The 17981-nt window shown below is 41.2% G+C and overlaps 1 protein-coding gene across 25 annotated transcripts in view; it reads right to left on the bottom strand.

Moving 5' to 3' along the window:
- Positions 1–17981, bottom strand: part of LOC136833412 (large proline-rich protein BAG6) — a 225757-nt gene that overhangs the window by 167092 nt on the left and 40684 nt on the right. For 15 of the 25 annotated variants that reach the window (XM_067095630.1, XM_067095557.1, XM_067095692.1 and 12 more), the window contains exon 4: positions 6654–6866. In XM_067095630.1, coding sequence (XP_066951731.1) covers positions 6654–6866 — 213 coding nt within the window. The remainder of the gene's footprint in view (positions 1–6653; positions 6867–17981) is intronic. The other 10 variants (XM_067095625.1, XM_067095724.1, XM_067095683.1 and 7 more) reach the window with 1 other exon arrangement.

The raw sequence follows: 17981 nt of genomic DNA, 5'->3' as shown, positions 1-17981 counted from the left end.
AGGGAAAAGGAGCAACGACCAACCACCTGACCGGCCTATCTAAGGCATTGAACCTGACATAGGCTAAAAAATTGGGACGTCCATCTCAATGGCCACATAACAACCAAAAACACAACAACAAGATTAAAAAATACTACCTAACCCCTAAAGGATAGGATGAGTATTGCCCTCTTCTCCCAACATCGTGTCTGCGGAAACGTATGGTCCCAGCGAAGAGCAGTCTTCAAATGTTGTCTTCACATCCGCAAGTAATGCGGCGAACACTGAATTACTTCGCCAGAAGGTGGCACCCAGAATATCATTAAGGGACATATTCTTTTGGAAAGCCACCGAAGTCGCGATGGCTCTTATTTCATGAGCCTTTACTTTCAGAAGTCTCATGTCACCTTCTAGGCAGGAGGAATGAGCCTCTCTAATAGTACTTCTTAAAAGAATGCTAAGGCATTCTTAGACATAGGAAGATCAGGTCTCTTCACCGAACACCACAGACTGTCCGATGAGCCTCTAGTCTCCTTGGTCTTGGCTAAGTAGAACTTGAGAGCCCTGACAGGACACAGGACTCTTTCTGACTCTTGCCCAAGAATCTCCGTCAAACCTTTGATTTCAAAAGACTTGGGCCAAGGGTTTGAAGGATTTTCGTTCTTAGCTAAGAACAAAGGATTTAGGGAGCATACAGCATTAGGACCCCTAAAGCCAATATGTTTGCTAATGGCTTGCACTTCACTAATCCTCTTAGCTGTCGCCAGAGCCGTTAGGAAGACAGCCTTCCTAGTCACGTTCTTGAGGGAAGCCGAAGACAGAGGTTCGAAAGCACTTGACATAAGGAACTTCAGGACAACATCCAGATTCCAAGAAGGCGTCCTGAGTTGAGGAATTTTGACAGTCTCGAAGGATCTCAAGAGATCGTGAAGATCCTTGTTGTCGGACAAGTTCAGGCCTCTGTGTCTAAAGACTGCCGACAGCATACTCCTATAGCCCTTAATAGTTGAGACTGCCAGTTTATTCTTTTGCCTGAGATGAAACAGGAAGTCAGCTATTTGTGGTACAGAGGTCGTGGTCGAGGAAATTCCGTTGCTCCTGCACCATTTCCTAAAAACAGCCCACTTGGACTGATAGACCGCATTAGATGAAGGTCTCCTGGCACTGGCGATAGCCTTTGCCACTGCTTTCGAAAATCCTCTTGCTCTTGCCAGCTTTGTGATAGTCTCAACGCAGTCAGACTCAGAGCGGGGAGGTTTTTGTGGAACCTTTTGAAATGCGGTTGCCTGAGAAGGTCCACCCACAGTGGAAGCGTCCTTGGAAAGTCCACCAGGAAGGCCATGGTCTCTGGGAACCAATCCGCTGCTGGCCAGAAGGGGGTTATTAAAGTCATCCTTGTTCCTTCCGACATTGCAAATTTCCTGATCACTTCTCCCAGAATCTTGAAGGGAGGAAAAGCGTAATGTCGAGGCCTTTCCAGTTCCAGAGGAGGGCGTCTATAGCTATTGCTCCTGGGTCTAGGACAGGAGAGCAATAAAGAGGGAGTCTTTTCGTCCTGGACGTGGCAAAGAGGTCCACTAGAGGACGTCCCCATAACCTCCACAGTTCTAAACATACCTCCTCGTGAAGGGTCCACTCGATCGGTAGAAGCTGATGTTGCCGACTGAGAAGGTCCGCTCGGATATTCTCCACGCCCGCAATGAACCTTGTGAGGATTGTGACCCCCATGCATGAGTCCAAAGCAGGATCTCCTCGCCACGGTGAACAGGGAACGGATCGAGTACCCCTGTTTTTTGAGGTAAGCTAGAGCTGTGGTATTGTCCGAATTTACTTGGACAATTCGGCCTGAAACTGGTCTTGAAGAATTGAAGGGCCAGCAGGATAGCCCCAATTCTTTGAGATTCATGTGCCAGGACACCTGTTCCCCTCTCCAGGTGCCTGACACTTCTTCCCCTCCTAGTGTTGCTCCCCATCCTTCGCTGGACGCATCGGAAAACAACACTAGGTCGGGGCTCTGAAGGCAAAGAGAAACCCCTTCTGCAAGTTTTAAGGGGTCGAGCCACCACCTCAGGTGATCCTTGACTAATGGAGAGATCTTCAATGTCTCTTCCAGATCCTCCTTGTCCATCCAGTTCTCCGCCATGAAAAACTGGAGCGGTCTGAGATGAAGTCTTCCCAGGGAAACAAACTTCTCCAGCGAGGAAATGGTCCCCAGCAAACTCATCCATTCCCTCACCGAGCACGTTTCCTTCCCTAGGAAAGACGAAACTTTTTCTAAGCAAAGCAGTTGACGTTCTCGGGATGGAAAAGCTCGAAAAGCCACTGAATCCATCTGAATCCCCAGATAGACGATGGACTGCGTCGGGATCAGATGGGACTTTTCTTGGTTCACAAGAAGTCCCAGGGACTTCGTCAAATTCAGCGTCAAAATCAGGTCCTCCAGACACTTCCCCCGAGAAGAGGCTCGGATGAGCCAATCGTCCAAGTAGAACGAAACATGAACACCCGCCAGGTGAAGCCACCTCGCGACATTTTTCATGATCACTGTGAAGATCATGGGAGCAGTGCACAAACCGAAGCAGAGAGCTCTGAACTGGAAGACTCGTCCCCCCAGCACAAACCTCAGGTACTTTCTTGACTGAGGATGTATGGGAACATGGAAGTACGCGTCTTGCAAGTCCAGAGAGACCATCCAATCTCCTGGCCTTAAAGCCCCGAGAACCGACTGGGGCGTTTCCATCTTGAATTTCTCTTTCAAAATAAAGTGGTTCAAGATGCTTACATCCAAGACCGGTCTCCATTCTCCCGACTGTTTCGGGACTAAGAAAAGTCTGTTGTAGAACCCCGGAGAATCCAATTTCAGAACTTGTTCCACGGCTCTCTTCTCTATCAACTGCTCCAGGAGGTCTAAAAGAATCTGTTGCTTTTCTCGATGGTAAGAAGGCGACAGATCCCTGGGCGACGTGCAAAGGGGTGGCAACACGAGAAAGGGGATCTTGTAACCCTTCTCTAGAACACTTAGAGACCAGAGTCCGCCCCTTTCGTTCTACAGGCTCCCGCAAAATAAAGAAGCCTGGCTCCTACTGGTGTCTGGAGGCGTAAGGAGGCACTTTTTTCCCCTAGGTTTTGAGGGGGCTGCTCCTCTGGTGAAACCTCTTCCTCGCGGAGACGATCTAGAGGAAGAGGTTCCTCCACGAAAGGGCTTCTTCTTCCTGGCGGACAAAACTGAAGCTGAAGAAGAAGGAGCTGGAGGACGTCTCGAAGAATGGGCCAGAAGATCTTGCGTGGCCTTCTCCTTAAGACTAGAAGAGATGTCCCTAATTAAAGACTGGGGGAAGAGATGGTTGGACAAAGGGGCGAACAATAACTCTGCCCTTTGCGAAGGAGAGACTGACTTAGAGGTAAAGTCGCAAAACAAGGCCCTCTTCTTTAAGAGGCCCGTACCAAAGTGAGAAGCCAGTTCTTCTGATCCATCCCTGACTGTCTTATCCATACAGTTAAGGACACTAGAGAGCTCCCCCAGGCTGATCGAATCGGGGCTCCTTAGCTTAAGGTCTAAAGCTCCCAAGCACCAGTCCAAAAAATTAAACACCTCCATGGTGCGGAAGAGTCCCTTGAGATGATGATCTGTCTCTGACAAAGTCCAAGAAACCTTTGCAGTAGACAGATGGGACCTTCTGGGAGCGCCGACAAGGCTGGTGAAATCCCCTTGAGAAGAAGAAGGAACTCTAGGACTGATATCCTCTCCTGTCTCATACCACATACCAGCCTTGCCACAAAGCTTAGACGGAGGCACTGCAAAAGAGGTCTTGCCATGGGACTTCCGTTCCTCCATCCATGCGTTGACTTTCTTAAAAGCCCTCTTGGTAGCCAACGAAGAAGTCATCTTCACAAACCCTGGCGCTCTCCTCGCTTTGGAAGAAGCTAACTGTGAAGGAGGAGAGAGAGGAGCCGAGGGTTTAAACTTATCTCCGAACAAGTCTTTAAGAAGTCCGGTTAACACCTGATAATCGGAAGTAGAGGAAGCAGAAGAGGGCTCGACGTCAGCAGGATCCGAGTCGCCAGAAACTTCTCCCACAACAGCCGGAGAAACAACCGAGTCACCCAACACTTTAGGGGAACGAAGGCCTTGAGGTCCGATACGAAGAAGGGATCTTCTTTTCGCAGACGAAAGAGAATGCTCCGTAACGCCTCGAAGAGCAACAGAAGGGACGTCCTAGGGAGCGTCCATCCGGGCGTCCATCTCAAAGTCCAGAAGAGCGTCCTGCACAGAAGCGTCCTGAAGAGCGGCAACCGAAGCGTCCTGGGAAGCAGCTCGCGAAGCGTCACGTTGACGAGCGTCACGACGGGGAACTCGTGAACTAAGAGGGCGACAAGGCGACGAAGCAGGAGACGGAGACGAAGAAAAAGGAGCAGGAGAGGGAGACTTCCTGGACTTCTTGACGGGCAAATTTAAGTCCTTGCGACGACGAGGCGCTGCGTCCCTCTCAGCAATAAGAGAAGACAACTGCCGCTGCATCTCCAACAAAATCTTCTTAGACGGAGAAGAATCAAGTCTGGGGGGAGAGTTAATCCTATGGGAAGACGAGGGGCGAGGGGACGCCTTCTTCTTCCTCACAGGAGCTAAAAAGGTTCTCTCCTTAGAGCGACTGGGGCGCTCACAAACGTCCTCATCAGACGACGTCTTGGTCCTCTTCTGTGGTGGGAAAGCTTCATGATACCCAACAGACGATGAAGACTGACGAGAAGCGTCCTCTTGAACGAAGCTCCTCTTCAGAGGACGAGAGTCCTTCCGAGAGTTCCACCCCTTACGAGGGGAGGACGCCTCGGAGGACGAAAAGCAGTCCTTGAGAAAACGTGCTAAAGCACGATCCTTGGCAGCCTGGGAAGTGACAACAGGACCTGCCGAAGGGACGTCAGATCGGTGGGAAGGCCCCGTAACCTTCTTGCGGCTTTCGACATGCCTTCTCCCTGAGTCCTGGGAGTCTGACAGCGGTCCAGGCCTAGAAGCATTATGGGGCCGATCTGACGCCCCCTCCACAACACTGGGGGGAGCACTGCACTTCACAACACTTTGAAGAGATGTCACTTTATTTTCGAGCGCACGGATGGAGTTCATGATCTCCGCCAGGGCCAAACCCTCCGCAGACACAACATCAGGGCCCGAAGGCAAAACCACAGGGACAGGTGCAACATTATCTACTTTAGGATTATCAGGAGAGGAAATAACCTGACTCTTGCACACACTCCTGGAGGAGGACCTCCTGACCCTGTCACGCTCCAACTTGCGAACATACGAATCATACGACTTCCAGCTCGCATCAGACAAAGGTTCACACTCCTTACATCGATCATCTATCAGACAAACATGCCCCCTACACCTCAAGCAAACCGAGTGAGGGTCTACCGAAGCTTTCGGTAGCCTCACCTTACAATCACTCATGCAACATACACGAAAACTAGCAGAACTAGATCCAGACATATTTAAAGAGCAGTCATAAGCAAAATCAAAAACAGTCCAGAAAAAAGCGTGTGCCAATCCACAGTCCAAAGTCCAATACCAAAAGTCAAGAGAATACTTAAGTGGAAACCAGCAAGTAACGAAATCCAGAGACGGAGGTACTGACAACAGGTGTTGACAGTACCGGCGACAGAGAAAATCTGAATAGAAAATGGGAATGGTTCCTGATTCCCGCCTCCCAGCGGCAGGAATGAGTACTAACCACCTGGCCACACTGCGTGTGCCGCGAGTTTTGAAATTCTGTCGGATTTCGGAGAAATACAGCTATATATATATCTGGCAGGTAAGTGTCATGAACAAAACGTTCTTTATGTTTTAAAGTGAAACCGTTTGTGTTGTGACTCCACAGGACGCAATAAGGCGGCTGAAGGGTGAACAATGTAAACAATGAAGTTTGAACCAGCGATGCTTTTTGGTGTGGACTGGTATAGAGAGCTCTCTTTGTTAGGTTGTCAGTTGTGGGTTGTAAGTCAGTTTGTGGTTTTTTTTGTGGTCTTAAGCTCAATTATACAGGAAGAGGAACCTGAACAGGTGGGTGGATTGCATGATTGTAGCATTTTGACGAGTTAGGCTAGGAAAAGATTCAACTAAGACACATACTCAAAACAGTTACAAAATAGTATACATACTTTCCTCACATCTGTATGCCGATACAATGATGGCTGATAGTCACAAGTTTCTTAACTCCCTCTTTACCAACATTACCAGCTTTCACAAAGATATCCACATAAAAGATGTAAGTTCATATTTTCATAAGACCATAAATCTTTTTTTAGGGGTCCAGTAATAATTTTCCTTCAACCCACCTAAGAAAAAACATTATCTACATTTCTCAGTACTTGAAATAAATCTGCAAAGGTAAAATTATATGTTTCACCCAAAAACCTACAAAAATTATCTGGACAGTTTGCTACGATATAATGAATTAGTATAAAAACTTGCGTCAAATTCAGAGACTAACTTTTCACTGATGCTAAAATTCTTCCATGAAATAATGAAAATTTAAGATTAAGATAAGCAAGTTTTCATTAGGCATAAGTAGCTGCAAGAACCATATTAAAATTTTCCTTAATTTTGAATGAAAAGTGCTGTCCTACACTTTGATTAAAGAATGTTTTAGAAAATATGACCCTGAACCTATGATAGGACACACCTATAGGCTCACTATCTTCAGGCAACACAAATGATCCAAGGAGGACCTGTGCACCTTCTGATGGGGGTTGACGACGGTGATGATGGTTGTGATGGCGATGATGAAAATGGCTACCACCAGCTCCACCTGTCGTACTAGAACCAGCACCGCTACCACTGCTGTTACTTTGTGGTGGTGCTCGCATCACTAAGTGCACCACCTTCTCATGTACATCTGATCAAAAGAATTAAGGTACATAAAATTAACATCAAGGAGACAATGATAAAATAAATTTACAAGCTTTCTATGATTTAACTTCTAAAGTAAAAAAATTTTTTTAACACCTGCTGAAGTGGAACTTACATAAATTATCAAAAGCACAATGCTGTATTTTTAACTCCCAGCAAAACAAGAGAAGCAAGAAAAAGATACACAACATTATTCTTTTGTTATTACTTTACTTGAAGGATGAACAGTAATGGCAATCTCTTTTTAGTTTTCAACAAACATATAATCACAGGGAAAAAAATAACTAGTAATGACAAAAAAAAAAAGGAAATTACTCTTAATTTTACACTGTACACTACATAATTTTGAGAAAATTCTGATGAGTATACTCTGGCACCTGAACTTAAGTTTGTCAAATCTGGTAAGAATAAAATACTTCAAGAATGTAATCCAGTAAGCAAGTTAAGATTTATCAGATGCTCCAATAAAAGTGATAGACACCATGTCTAAACCTGCATGCAAGGGTTCTTTGACCCCAGAGTAATTGAACCATCATGCCCACACTCTGTGCACAATGAGTTGGTCATTTGGCATCTGCTTTCTGCCTTGTAAAAACCCTGCAGTTTTCATCCCCACAATCCTTTGTTAAAGTTAAGTATACCTTAGTTTTACCAGACCACTGAGCTGATTAACAGCTCTCCTAGGGCTGGCCTGAAGGATTAGACTTATTTTACGTGGCTAAGAACAAACTGGTTACTTAGCAACGGGACCTACAGCTTATTGTGGAATCCGAACCACATTATAGCGAGAAATGAATTTCTATCACCAGAAATAAATTCCTCTAACTCTTCATCAGCTGGCCCGGGGAATTGAACTCCGGCCCATCGAGTGACAGTCTGAAGCTCAACCGACTCAGCCAACGAAGGGCTTCCACAATCCTTTGTGGTTTTGCATTTGCAAGTAAAGTATGTGTGGTTACTTTATATGTTAAAATCTCTAAACTACAGCATACATTGCAATTACCACAATTTAATGTACTTCTAGTAATTCTTAAATTTACTTTTAAAATGAACTTAAGAAAAAATTTTGTCACAATTACCACAATTTAATGTACTTTTAGTGCATTGTTAAATTTACTTTTAAAATTAACTTAAAAAAATTCCTTCAAAGTAAAAATGTCACTGTTCATTTCCTGCAACTCTGACATGTTAAATTAAATAGCAGTGTACCTGCATTTTAACTAATGAAACTACTGTAAGTCTTACCTTACTTGCACCTAAAGGGCAATATTTAGGGTAAAATAATAGATTTTGCCAACAGCAATTGCATTATTCTTTGTTAATTTTGTGAGCAAGTACTCTGAAATTCTCAAGATTTGTGTTGACAAGAAGACAAAGTGCACTTTTAAGAACCATAGAATGGGTAATCATTTAGTTAAACATTTGAAAATAGAGTTCCTTTCATGAATACTTTAAGTGATTGCATCATGCTTTGTTAATTGTGCTTTGAAATCCCAATAATTGTTAATCAAACATGAAAAAATTTATAAAAATTCACTTTGAATATTATTTTAAATGAATCTGTCATGCTTTGTTGACCTGTGTCCTTGTGCTATGAAATTCCAGCAACTGTGGTCAAGGGGAACTACACTCATGTGTTCTATAGAATGGGCAATTATTGTCATCACATGAATACATTTTTTCAAGTGATTGCCTCATGCTTCACTGAGCTGGCAAGCATGAGCTCTGATATCCCAAAATCTAAATTTTCATAATACAATTTATGATTTGGATACTTACCCACTGTTAAAGATAGCTTACATCTCTGCGCTGATAGGCGAGTCGGCATTCAAACAAAAGATCGAATGGCTGCCTAGATGACTGTCTAGTACACCTGTTCCCTACCAGGTGTTTCGAATGTTTTAGCTCATCAGAATTCTCCTTGACAGCTAACTAAGTGTGGGGAGGCTGGATGGGGCCTACTTTAACAGCAGGTAAGTATCCAAATAATAAAGTTTACTATGAAATTTCTTACAGATTTCTGGCGCAATTGTCTTTTTGCTTACTTAGTGTAGGGGTCAGAGTCCTGTGTTTTAGGTGATGGGCAGCCAGGGTCTACACACAGAAGTGTGGAAGAGTACTTTTAAGGTGTGTCATTCATATTGGGTCCAGGTAGAAAATTAAATTATTCACTAAGGAGTGTTTAACGCAAGGGAAACCGAGCGTCCCAGGTTTTAATCCCTTTTTTCATCTAACTTCCACTGTGTGAGCTTTGTACTGGTTCTCCAATGTCCTTTACCGATACCAGCTGATGTCCATGTTTTGAAGGAGATGACATCTGCCCTCAGGCCAATCTGACAATGATATAGGGAAGTGAGGCAGGCCACTAGCTCTCAGTCTTGTTCAGTCCACCTTTCAGTCAGTAAGAGAAGTCTTGCTGTAATTTCTCAGCCATGTCATGTGTACTGCACTCTTTCTGTGAAATGGAACCACAGGCTACAAGTGGCTTTGTGAGGTCTAAAATCCAGCCATTATTGCAAAGTGCACATTGCAAGGCAACCCACGGTACATCTGGCATTCAAGTGTTACCAGTTCTCTGTTCCTTACCCCGAATCTCTCGTTTCATTTCATAATTTCTCTCCCCATTAAATACTCTTTGATATCACGTTACCCAGTGTTCAAGTGCTTCCCGGTGTGAATTAAATTTGTCCCTTGCTTGTAGTGAACCCTTACATTATTTCTCCCATGTGCTTATAATTGCCACTGAGAGAACCAATATTTCCATGAAGCTTTATCTGGGATTATTCTATTTCCAGACATGTGTTATATTGCTCACCCTCGTTCTCTGAACGTCCATCTTGCCTGGAGAATTTATCAATGTTGTAGTATTGCAAGAATTAAGTAAATGTAGTAAATGCCTAGAGGAACCAAAATCTGTATTACCCGAGCCACTGGCTCTCTGTTGTGCTGTAAATTTTATCATTAATTTTCTTTACTGAGAGTTGAATTAATATTCTATTATTTGAAATCCCATAATCTGTTTGCAATAAAGCAAAATCATCTATTGATCAGAACTTTCAATTGGCCACCTACCATTATTCTTATGTGTGATTTTACCTCTTCATGTGTTTGATGGGGGCTTTACAGCTGTCCATGGTGAGTGTTGTTCAAGGCTTATCTTAATTAATATTTCATTAAAGTAACCAACCATGGCCAAAGGTACAAAATTGTATTATCTGGGATGAATTTTACCGACTGTTAAAGATAGCTGATTCCCACATTGAAAAGAGGATGGTGTTAGTGCAGCTAGACAAAATCCTCTCAGCCAATCGAGCTAAGGTTTCTTGCATGAAACCCAAACATTCTTGCCTGAAACCCAAAACATTCTTGCCTGATCTGGAATCCTTTCTGGATCTTACTGTCGCCAGAAGATGGTATCCATTCGGGGACAAAGCTCTCATACATATTCAGCCAGAATGAAAAAGAAGCAGCATGAGGGGACCCTTGTGCCTGGGTCCAAAGCCCTATAAAATGACAGTCACTAAAAATAAATACCTTTACGACATAGAGGTATGCTTCTACACAATATATGTACCTTTACGCTCCCCAAAATATTAAAACCCGGGATTTAAAACAAAGAATCTAAAAGATTGGCATTTCTTTGGTTCAGGAAAAGACTTGACCCGCTACTAGTTGCAAAATAAGGGTTCGACTATTTTCAAACACGCTTTTGCATACATACGGTAGTGAGCAACAAAAACCAATTTGCACTTTACTGCGCCACATTAATCCCTTCCTCAAGCAACAAGTTGTCGTAAAACTAAGGGAAGTTGCAACAGCTCTCACAATATGAATGTTTACCTTTAATAAAGGTAAAAGGTATGGAGCTGGTTCTCATGCACTACACTTATCAAATATGTCACCGAGAACCTCGTGTTCTTTGACAAAGATGTTCAAAGGTTCTAAAACACCAAAAGGTTAACTCTGCCCCTTCCAGGCTTAACCACTGTTAAAGATGTTCTAGATTTCTAAAACCACAAAACAAAAGGACAACTGCCTCTTCCAGGCTTAGCCTATCTAAGTAAGCTTTAATTGCCCCACCAGGACAGAGAAGTGTTTGCTCTTCTTCACCAAAGAGGTTAAATTGGAATTCTTACAGTTCTCAAAACAACTTAGCTGTAACATTGTTCTCAGCTCTAAGGCAAAAAGACAAAATAGCACTCTCTTTATAACAGCCTTAAGAAGAGTGCTTGCAGTAAATTTACTCTTTTAACTGCTGATAGTGCTAAATAAAAGTTCCACAGGAAATAATTCGATGGAACTCATTCAATGGCTCAAAAAAATCTGCAGATACAATTTAGACCTGCATCTAATTTCTAGAGGGAGATTAATACTGAGTTGTAGGGGTTCAATCTTAACACCTTGTGGTGGTGATCATCAGCCAAATCTAACAGCACGAAGCAATACCATGAAAAGACTGGAGCAATAAACTTTAAAGTAGAGAGTGAAAAACTCTTACTATAACTACGAAAGCAGAGAAACTTTGATGTCTACAAGGTTCCATGTGCTGAAAATTCCTCTAGAGCAGCACCCTGAGCAATTCACAAACAGCTGCTTCTGATACAAGGCCAAGTTGTTTTCCACCCAATCAATGACAGAACTCATAACTTTGAAAATCCCCTTATTGGGAAGAGATGGTCAAGCATCTCCAAGCAGTTAAGTGTGAGATGAAGAAGTAGTAGAAGTGCATGGAATTCTGTAGTTTGAGTTGATTTCCCCTTAACCCTTAAACGCCGAGCCTCTATTTACAAAAACGTCTCCCATATGCCGGCGGCGTTCGGGAGTTAGCGCCGAAGCTGAAAAAAAGTTTTTATCAAAAAATCACAGCACGCTTAGTTTTTAAGATTAAGAGTTCATTTTTGGCTCCTTTTTTTTGTTATTGCCTGAAGTTTAGTATGCAACCATCAGAAATGAAAAAAAATATCATTATCATATATAAATATTGAAATATATGACAGAGCAAAAAAAAATTTTCATATATAATTTTATACAAATCGCCCTGTGAGCAAAACGGTTAAAGCTAACGGATTATTTTTTTCTTTGTATTGTACACTAAATTGCAATGATTTTGGTATATAACAAATTGTAAAACGATCAAAGCAACACAGAGAAAATATTATCACAATATGATGCATGAATCCGTAACGTGCAGACGTAAAATGTTTTTTTTCAAAAATTCTCCATAAATCGAAATATTGTGCTAGAGACTTCCCGTTTGTTGAAAAATGAAGCTAACTGACTGAATATTACTAGACTGTAAGTGTTTTAGCTTAAAATTGCAGTTTTCGACCATTTCGGTCGAGTTAAAGTTGACCGAAGGTCGAATTTTTTCTATTTATCGTAATTTATATGAAAATATTTCAAAACTGATAAAAGCTACAACCATGAATTATTTTCTTTTGTATTCTACATGAAACTGCGCACATTTTCATATATAAAAGTTTATGTAACGACTAATATAAAACGTTGCAAACATTACGACAACGTGACGAAAGAATTTCTGGCGCGGACGTAAGGAAAAAGTTTTTTTCAAAAATTCATCATAAATCGAAATATTGTGCTAGAGACTTCCAATTTGTTGCAAAATGAAGGTAAATGATTGAATATTACTAGAATGTAAGAGTTTTAGCTTACAATTGCATTTTTTTACCATTTCGGTCGAGTTAAAGTTGACCGAAGGTTGAAATTTTGGCAGTTATCGAGATTTATATGAAAATATTTCCAAACTGATACAAGCTACAACCATGTGTTGTATTTTGTTATATTTTACATGAAATTGCGCACATTTTCATATATAAAACTTTATGTAACGGCTAATATAAAACAGTGCAAAAATTACGACAAAATGATGAAAGAATTTCTGAAATTTTCAGCCGAGTTACCGTGCGGACGTAAGGAAAAAGTTTTTTTCAAAAATTCACCATAAATTGAAATATTGTGCTAGAGACTTCTAATTTGTTGCAAAATGAAGGTAAATGATTGAATATTACTAGAATGTAAGCGCTTTAGCTTATAATTGCGTTTTTCGACCATTTCGGTCGAGTTAAAGTTGACTGAAGGTTGAAATTTTGGCAGTTATCGTGATTTATATGAAAATATTTCAAAACTGATAAAAGCTACAACCATGAGTTATTTTCTGTTGTATTCTACATGAAATTGCACACATTTCCATATATAAAACTTTATGTAACGACTAATATAAAACGGTGCAAACATTACGACGTGACGAAAGAATTTCTGGCGCGGACGTAAGGAAAAGGTTTTTTTCAAAAATTCATCATAAATCGAAATATTGTGCTAGAGACTTCCAATTTGTTGCAAAATGAAGGTAAATGATTGAATATTACTAGAATGTAAGAGTTTTAGCTTACAATTGCGTTTTTTTACCATTTCGGTCAAGTCAAAGTTGACCGAAGGTTGAAATTTTGGCAGTTATCGTGATTTATATGAAAATATTTCAAAACTGATAAAAGCTACAACCATGGGTTGTATTTTGTTGTATTTTACACAAAATTGCGCACATTTCCATATATAAAACTTTATGTAACGACTAATATAAAACGGTGCAAACATTACGACGTGACGAAAGAATTTCTGGCGCGGACGTATGGAAAAATTTTTTTTTTTTAAATTCATCATAAATCGAAATTTTGTGCTAGAGACTTCCAATTTGTTGCAAAATGAAGGTAAATGATTGAATATTACTAGAATGTAAGATTTTTAGCTTACAATTGCGTTTTTTTTACCATTTCGGTCGAGTCAAAGTTGACCCACTTTTGAAATTTTGGCAGTTATCGAGATTTATATGAAAATATTTCAAAACTGATAAAAGCTACAACCATGGGTTGTATTTTGTTGTATTTTACATGAAATTGCACACATTTTCATATATAAAACTTTACACAACGGCTAATATAAAACAGTGCAAAAATTACGACAAAATGACGAAAGAATTTCTGAAATTTTCGGCCGAGTTACCGTGCGGACGTAAGGAAAAAGTTTTTTCAAAAATTCACCATAAATCGAAATATTGTGCTAGAGACTTCCAATTTGTTGCAAAATGAAGGTAAATGATTGAATATTACTAGAATGTAAGAGTTTTAGCTTACAATTGCGTTTTTCAACCATTTCGGTCGAGTCAAAGTTGACCGAAGGTTGAAATTTTTTGTAGTCGACGTACGGTACGTCCGCTTGGCACCCAACAGACAATTTTAGTCGACATATGATACGTCCAGTAGGCGTTTAAGGGTTAATGGAAGAATAAGAGAAGCATCTATTGAGAGAGCTAACAAGTCCAAAAATCATTTGCTCTGAGGCTAATAGGGCTCTACAGGAGTCACTGAGAAATTCTTGTACATGAAATTTGCTCAATACTTCTTTAGAGTACATAAAGGGGGAAGGCCTGCGAGTCTGAATCAGGTCAAACTTAAAGAAATGTATCCACTTGTCAAGCATGAGGGCCCTTAAAGGAGTAGCAATCGACTGATTGTCCCTGTTCACCTGCATACTAATAAGTCTACATTTGAGCACTCCTCTAATTCCACATCAACTGTCAAACTTGCGGATGTAATGGCCACTTTGTAGGTAGTTTTGTTCTTTCTGAATCCTCAATTGTCCTTCTGCAGAATGAACTATTAAACCAATCTCATGTTGTTCATTTCACTCAAAGAAGCAATCTTTTTACTATGACTTAGTTTCTGACCAGGGATAAACCTGCTAGGCATCTTTGATGGTCTTTCCACTGCCCTGACATCTTGTAAGCTTTACCAGGTGTAGTGCTGACCATTCTGTGGAGTATTGTAGGTAAATGTAACGACACTTGTCAAAATTCTTGTTTCATTTTACACGACTGAGGGGAAAAACAAAACCTGGACATAGGTTTAAGAATAAAATGGTAAACTATTAGTTTCAGTGTCTCTCCTATAAAACCTGGTGACGATGATGTCCTAGATTACTTACAAGTTTAATGAATGTTAGATGTAAGTTATATTCTCTTACGCTGAGACTGTACTGCAATTGTGCCTGATTATTCTGACAAATCTCTAGTGAGGCTGTTTCCTAACAAAGAAAGCCCTTACTATGTAGGAAGCTTCCTTAAGGGCTAAAATTCTTCAAGAAGCAAGCGCCTATTTGTCTTCTGACAGACATGCCTGCAAATTGCAAGTATCATCCCCACATAACAATATAAGAATGAGGAGGAGTTAGGTGAAGCAACAGATCCTTGACCTTTGGAATAGTCGACAGAATTGGCCAACTTGAACCACTTGATTAAACAGAAAAGAATTCTTGCTCCTAAAAGTCGACACCATCCGCCTACGGCCAACACATTCCTTGTGAATACGTATAGAGGTGATGTACATGAGCCCAAACAAAGCATCTTGAACAGTAGTACCCTCTCTGTAAATACACCTCAGAGGAACTTGCATGACTGAGGATGTACTGGTATGAGAAAAATGTCTTCTGCACATCCACCTAAACATCCGATCATTACCTCGGTGAGTCACTAAAACCACGCTGGAAAAACCAAAAAGCATGGGGACGGACGCACAAAGCTGTTCAGTCTTGATATGTCCAACACTGGTTGCCAATCTCCAGTTGCTTATGGAGCTAAGGAAAAGCGAGAGGTAAATCCAAATGAATTACCAACACCTGCTCCATTTCATTCTCTCTAATTTACAACCTCCTACTAAAGAATGACACTTCTGCTGGAGAAAATGCAAAGGAACAGCTATAGGAGACTAAACCAGTGGAGGGGAACCTACAAAGAAGCATAACTCTCTTTCAGTGCCTCCACCAATTATGGTTCTGCTCCTAAGTCTCTCCAAGAATGCCAGTAGGCCTGCAATTGGCCAACTACCATAACCTGAGGGCTGAAATGATCCCCAAAAGGTATAAAATACAACTTGTAGCAATATATCCTCCCTTATCCCCTTAACCTGTGCAGCATATGCCTTTACTAGAGATAGGTGCATATGTGCGCTCACTTCTTCTAAACCGAGTTAGTATAAGCATGAGATGATTAGCCTGCAGCATCAGAAACAGGTTTGACTGCTAACGTTAAAAACTAACACTTCCTTGCTAAACTCCCACTGGCACCAAAAACAATTAAAGCTGGCTCCACAAACCCCTAAGCTGGCACCACAAACACACTAAGCTGGGGACTCAACCTCTCTAAGCTGTCAGAGAAGAGGCCATTATACTGAGCAAAAGTTCAGTAAAAGATAAAAACTTCAACAATCTAAACTGAGACTCCATTTTAGCATGTCCAAAGCACTGGTCAGTCTCGAGTTTATCTCTTCACAGGGAAGATAGAGAAAGTCAAATCTCTGACCGAAGACAGTTTAAGCGCCTGTATCACAAGAGGCAGTGCTCTGCAACTTATACAAAACCAGAAGACAAGTCTCAGCAGACTTAAAGGAAGCTTTGTGTGCCAGAGTACATCAAAACTCACAAAAAGCTCTAATTGAAAGAGAAAGCTTGGGTTCTCTTTCTCCAAATACTTAAAGGGCACCAAAATACTTTAAGACAACTGAGACCTACTCTCTATATGGCCTCTTTCTCAACTAATTGAGGATACAACGAAGCCCAAAGCTCTAGCAAATAGCAATCAAACTGAAGGGGATTCCTTCGATTCCAACACTTCTGCCAGAGGGCCACAGCAGCCAAGTACCTGCATCACCATCCGCAACTCGATGAAAGGGAGATAGGGAAACGCAGTCTGAAGCGACTCAGCTGAGTCCACACTAGTCAGCTGATCAAAAGAACAACAGTTGCCCAAGAAAACAGGAAATGTTGGGGGGGAGGGGGAAGAGAAGGGGGAGAAATGACAGGTTGGTGACTAGACCTAAGTAATTGCTTTCGTAATCTATCTGCTTCCCTTCTCTTCCTACACTAATGCACTTAAGCAGAATGTCCTTCGAAAATCCCTACTTCCTCACAAATTTTCTCAAGATCACACTTTATACCACTGCAGCTGGCACAAACTGTGTGCATCTCCTAAAAAATCAACATTCTGCTAACACAGTAATCATTCCTACAAAACCTGATGTTCTTAGCCTTGATTCCAGTGGAATGCATCCTAGGGAAAATAATGTACAGTACTGTGATAGCAGCAAACAGCCATGAAATACCAACAAGCACCTATAAACAATGGTAGGAAGGAGGATTCTGACAAGCGCTAAAACATTCGAAACACGCCTGCTAGACAACAAGTATACTAGACAGTCATCCGGGCAGCCATTCGATCTTGTTTGAATGTCATCTCGCCTATTGGTGTAGAGATATAAGCTATCTTCAACAGAAGGTAAGATTCATCCCAAATAAATTAGAATAATAAGGAGTGCACTTCACTAAGTTTTGAAAATCAACTCAGACTATGTCAAGGTAATCAACCTGATATTTAGCTGTGTCTCACACCTGATTGAGAAGCTGATGATAGTAGACAGTAGGACTGAGTATATTTACTTAAAATTTATGCATATGTACACACATGCATCACATTAAATAACTACTGTGCTCTCTATCTGGTACTTTTATTGACATTTATTGGAACTGAATGGTATATGGGATTTAGGCCACAGGCCAAGCACTAGAACCCATAAGGTCAGTCAGTTTTGTGATGACTGAAGGTGAAGATGACATTTTTATAATAAAATAAAGTTTTAAATTTAAATATACTTACCCAATAATTACATAGCTACTGTATTAGTTTTCCATGTACAGCAGCCTAATTTCAAATTTCGCAGGTATCGCTTCGATTGCTTAGCGTAGGTGCACAGCACCGCCCCCTAATGGCAACACTAGGAACAACTTAGCTAACCACTTCATTCTGTTTTATGCCTAATGTCCATTAGAGGGGAGGAGGGAGGGTTCCGTTCATGTAATTACTGGCTAAGTATATATAAAACTTTATTTTACTTATAAAAATGTCATTTTTATATAAGTGACTTACCCAGTAATTGCATAGCTGATTCCAAATTGATAAGAGATGGAATCATGGACATATTCTACTCCAAAACATTAAGTCATGTAATGAATTTGAAATTGAAAAGTTGTTAGCATT

Source organism: Macrobrachium rosenbergii, chromosome 4 (assembly GCF_040412425.1).
Source record: "Macrobrachium rosenbergii isolate ZJJX-2024 chromosome 4, ASM4041242v1, whole genome shotgun sequence".
NCBI classification, from domain to species: domain Eukaryota; kingdom Metazoa; phylum Arthropoda; class Malacostraca; order Decapoda; family Palaemonidae; genus Macrobrachium; species Macrobrachium rosenbergii.
The sequence above is the reverse complement of the archived record's forward strand: the minus strand, read 5'-3'. Positions and strand labels throughout refer to the sequence as shown.